At 43.3% G+C, this 1,125-nt stretch overlaps 1 protein-coding gene across 8 annotated transcripts in view; it reads right to left on the minus strand.

Moving 5' to 3' along the window:
• ptprz1a (protein tyrosine phosphatase receptor type Z1a) overlaps positions 1-1,125 on the minus strand; it is a 168,935-nt gene that overhangs the window by 16,600 nt on the left and 151,210 nt on the right. For all 8 annotated transcript variants that reach the window (XM_032522882.1, XM_032522881.1, XM_032522880.1 and 5 more), the window contains one exon: positions 450-585. In XM_032522882.1, the coding sequence (XP_032378773.1) occupies positions 450-585 (136 nt within the window). The remainder of the gene's footprint in view (positions 1-449; positions 586-1,125) is intronic.

Raw genomic sequence — 1,125 nt, forward strand, 5'->3', positions numbered from 1 at the left:
ACAATTAATTTCTGAATATGTGATTTAAATTTTTTTAAAAGGAACAACACAAGAGAATAAGTATAATAGAACAATATTAGCTATTTAAAATACAGGTTTAGATAATGACATTACGTGTAATATAGATTAAAACAGATAAAAGTATCCTTCAGGCCACATACCCTGTAAAAGCGCTCTTATAATGTCGCGTTTTGACAAAGGGACTTAGAGAGGATAAGGAGCTTGCCGGTCTGATCTGGGAGGGAGTTCCACAGGGCGGGGGCCTTAACTGAGAATCCAGCAAAGGGCTGTAGGTTGGAGTTGAACCTGCAGCTGCTCTGTACATGGGGCACATGCTGGACCAGGCGTCCCATTAATCAACATTCCTGTAAATGCGCCAGTGTTAGCCAGACGGCTGACTTTCAACTGGAGCCCTCAGTGTGTGGACAGACAGAAAGTTGACCTCTGACCTTTGTCTGAACCAGGTTGTTCCTCTGCGTGCGGATGTGTTTGAGGAAGCCCGTGATGTTGACGGCGCTTTCGTCTCTCATCTGCTTCAGCATGCTGTCCAGGACCACGTACGTGCCCGTCCGGCCCACGCCGGCGCTGCACAGCAACCAGAGAAGAAGAACCAGATGAATCCAGGATGTACTGAAGCGTCGGTTTATGCCATCTGTTCGCTGGCTTTTTTAGAGATCATTTTGGAGCATTTTAGGCCTTTATTACAGGTGTTACATCCTGTAGTGCTAAGGGCATCAGGACATAAACATAAACCCGATTTACTTGGTATTTGAAAGGATATTTATTCACTATTATTCTTTTTTGTGTTTCCGTGTTTTATAGTGTAATGGGAAAATTACATTCAAGCATGATTTCATATATCCTTCTATGTATTATTATTATTATTATTCATTTAATTATTCACAATGCTTTTCAGGTTGTATGACTTTTAAAATCCCTTCCCTGTGTGTCCTCCCTGAAGGAGAGACAACTGTTAGTCTCTGCATTTTTCCTCTGAGGACAATGCCCTGGAGTCTGAAGGAGACATTTGTCCACTGCTACATTTATCAAAGCAGGTCCAGGGTCAGGACCATAGCAGGTCCAGGGTAAGGACCAAAGCAGGTCCAGGGTAAGGACCAAAGCAGG

The sequence above is a fragment of the Etheostoma spectabile genome, chromosome 8 (genome assembly GCF_008692095.1).
Source record: "Etheostoma spectabile isolate EspeVRDwgs_2016 chromosome 8, UIUC_Espe_1.0, whole genome shotgun sequence".
NCBI classification, from domain to species: Eukaryota; Metazoa; Chordata; class Actinopteri; order Perciformes; family Percidae; genus Etheostoma; species Etheostoma spectabile.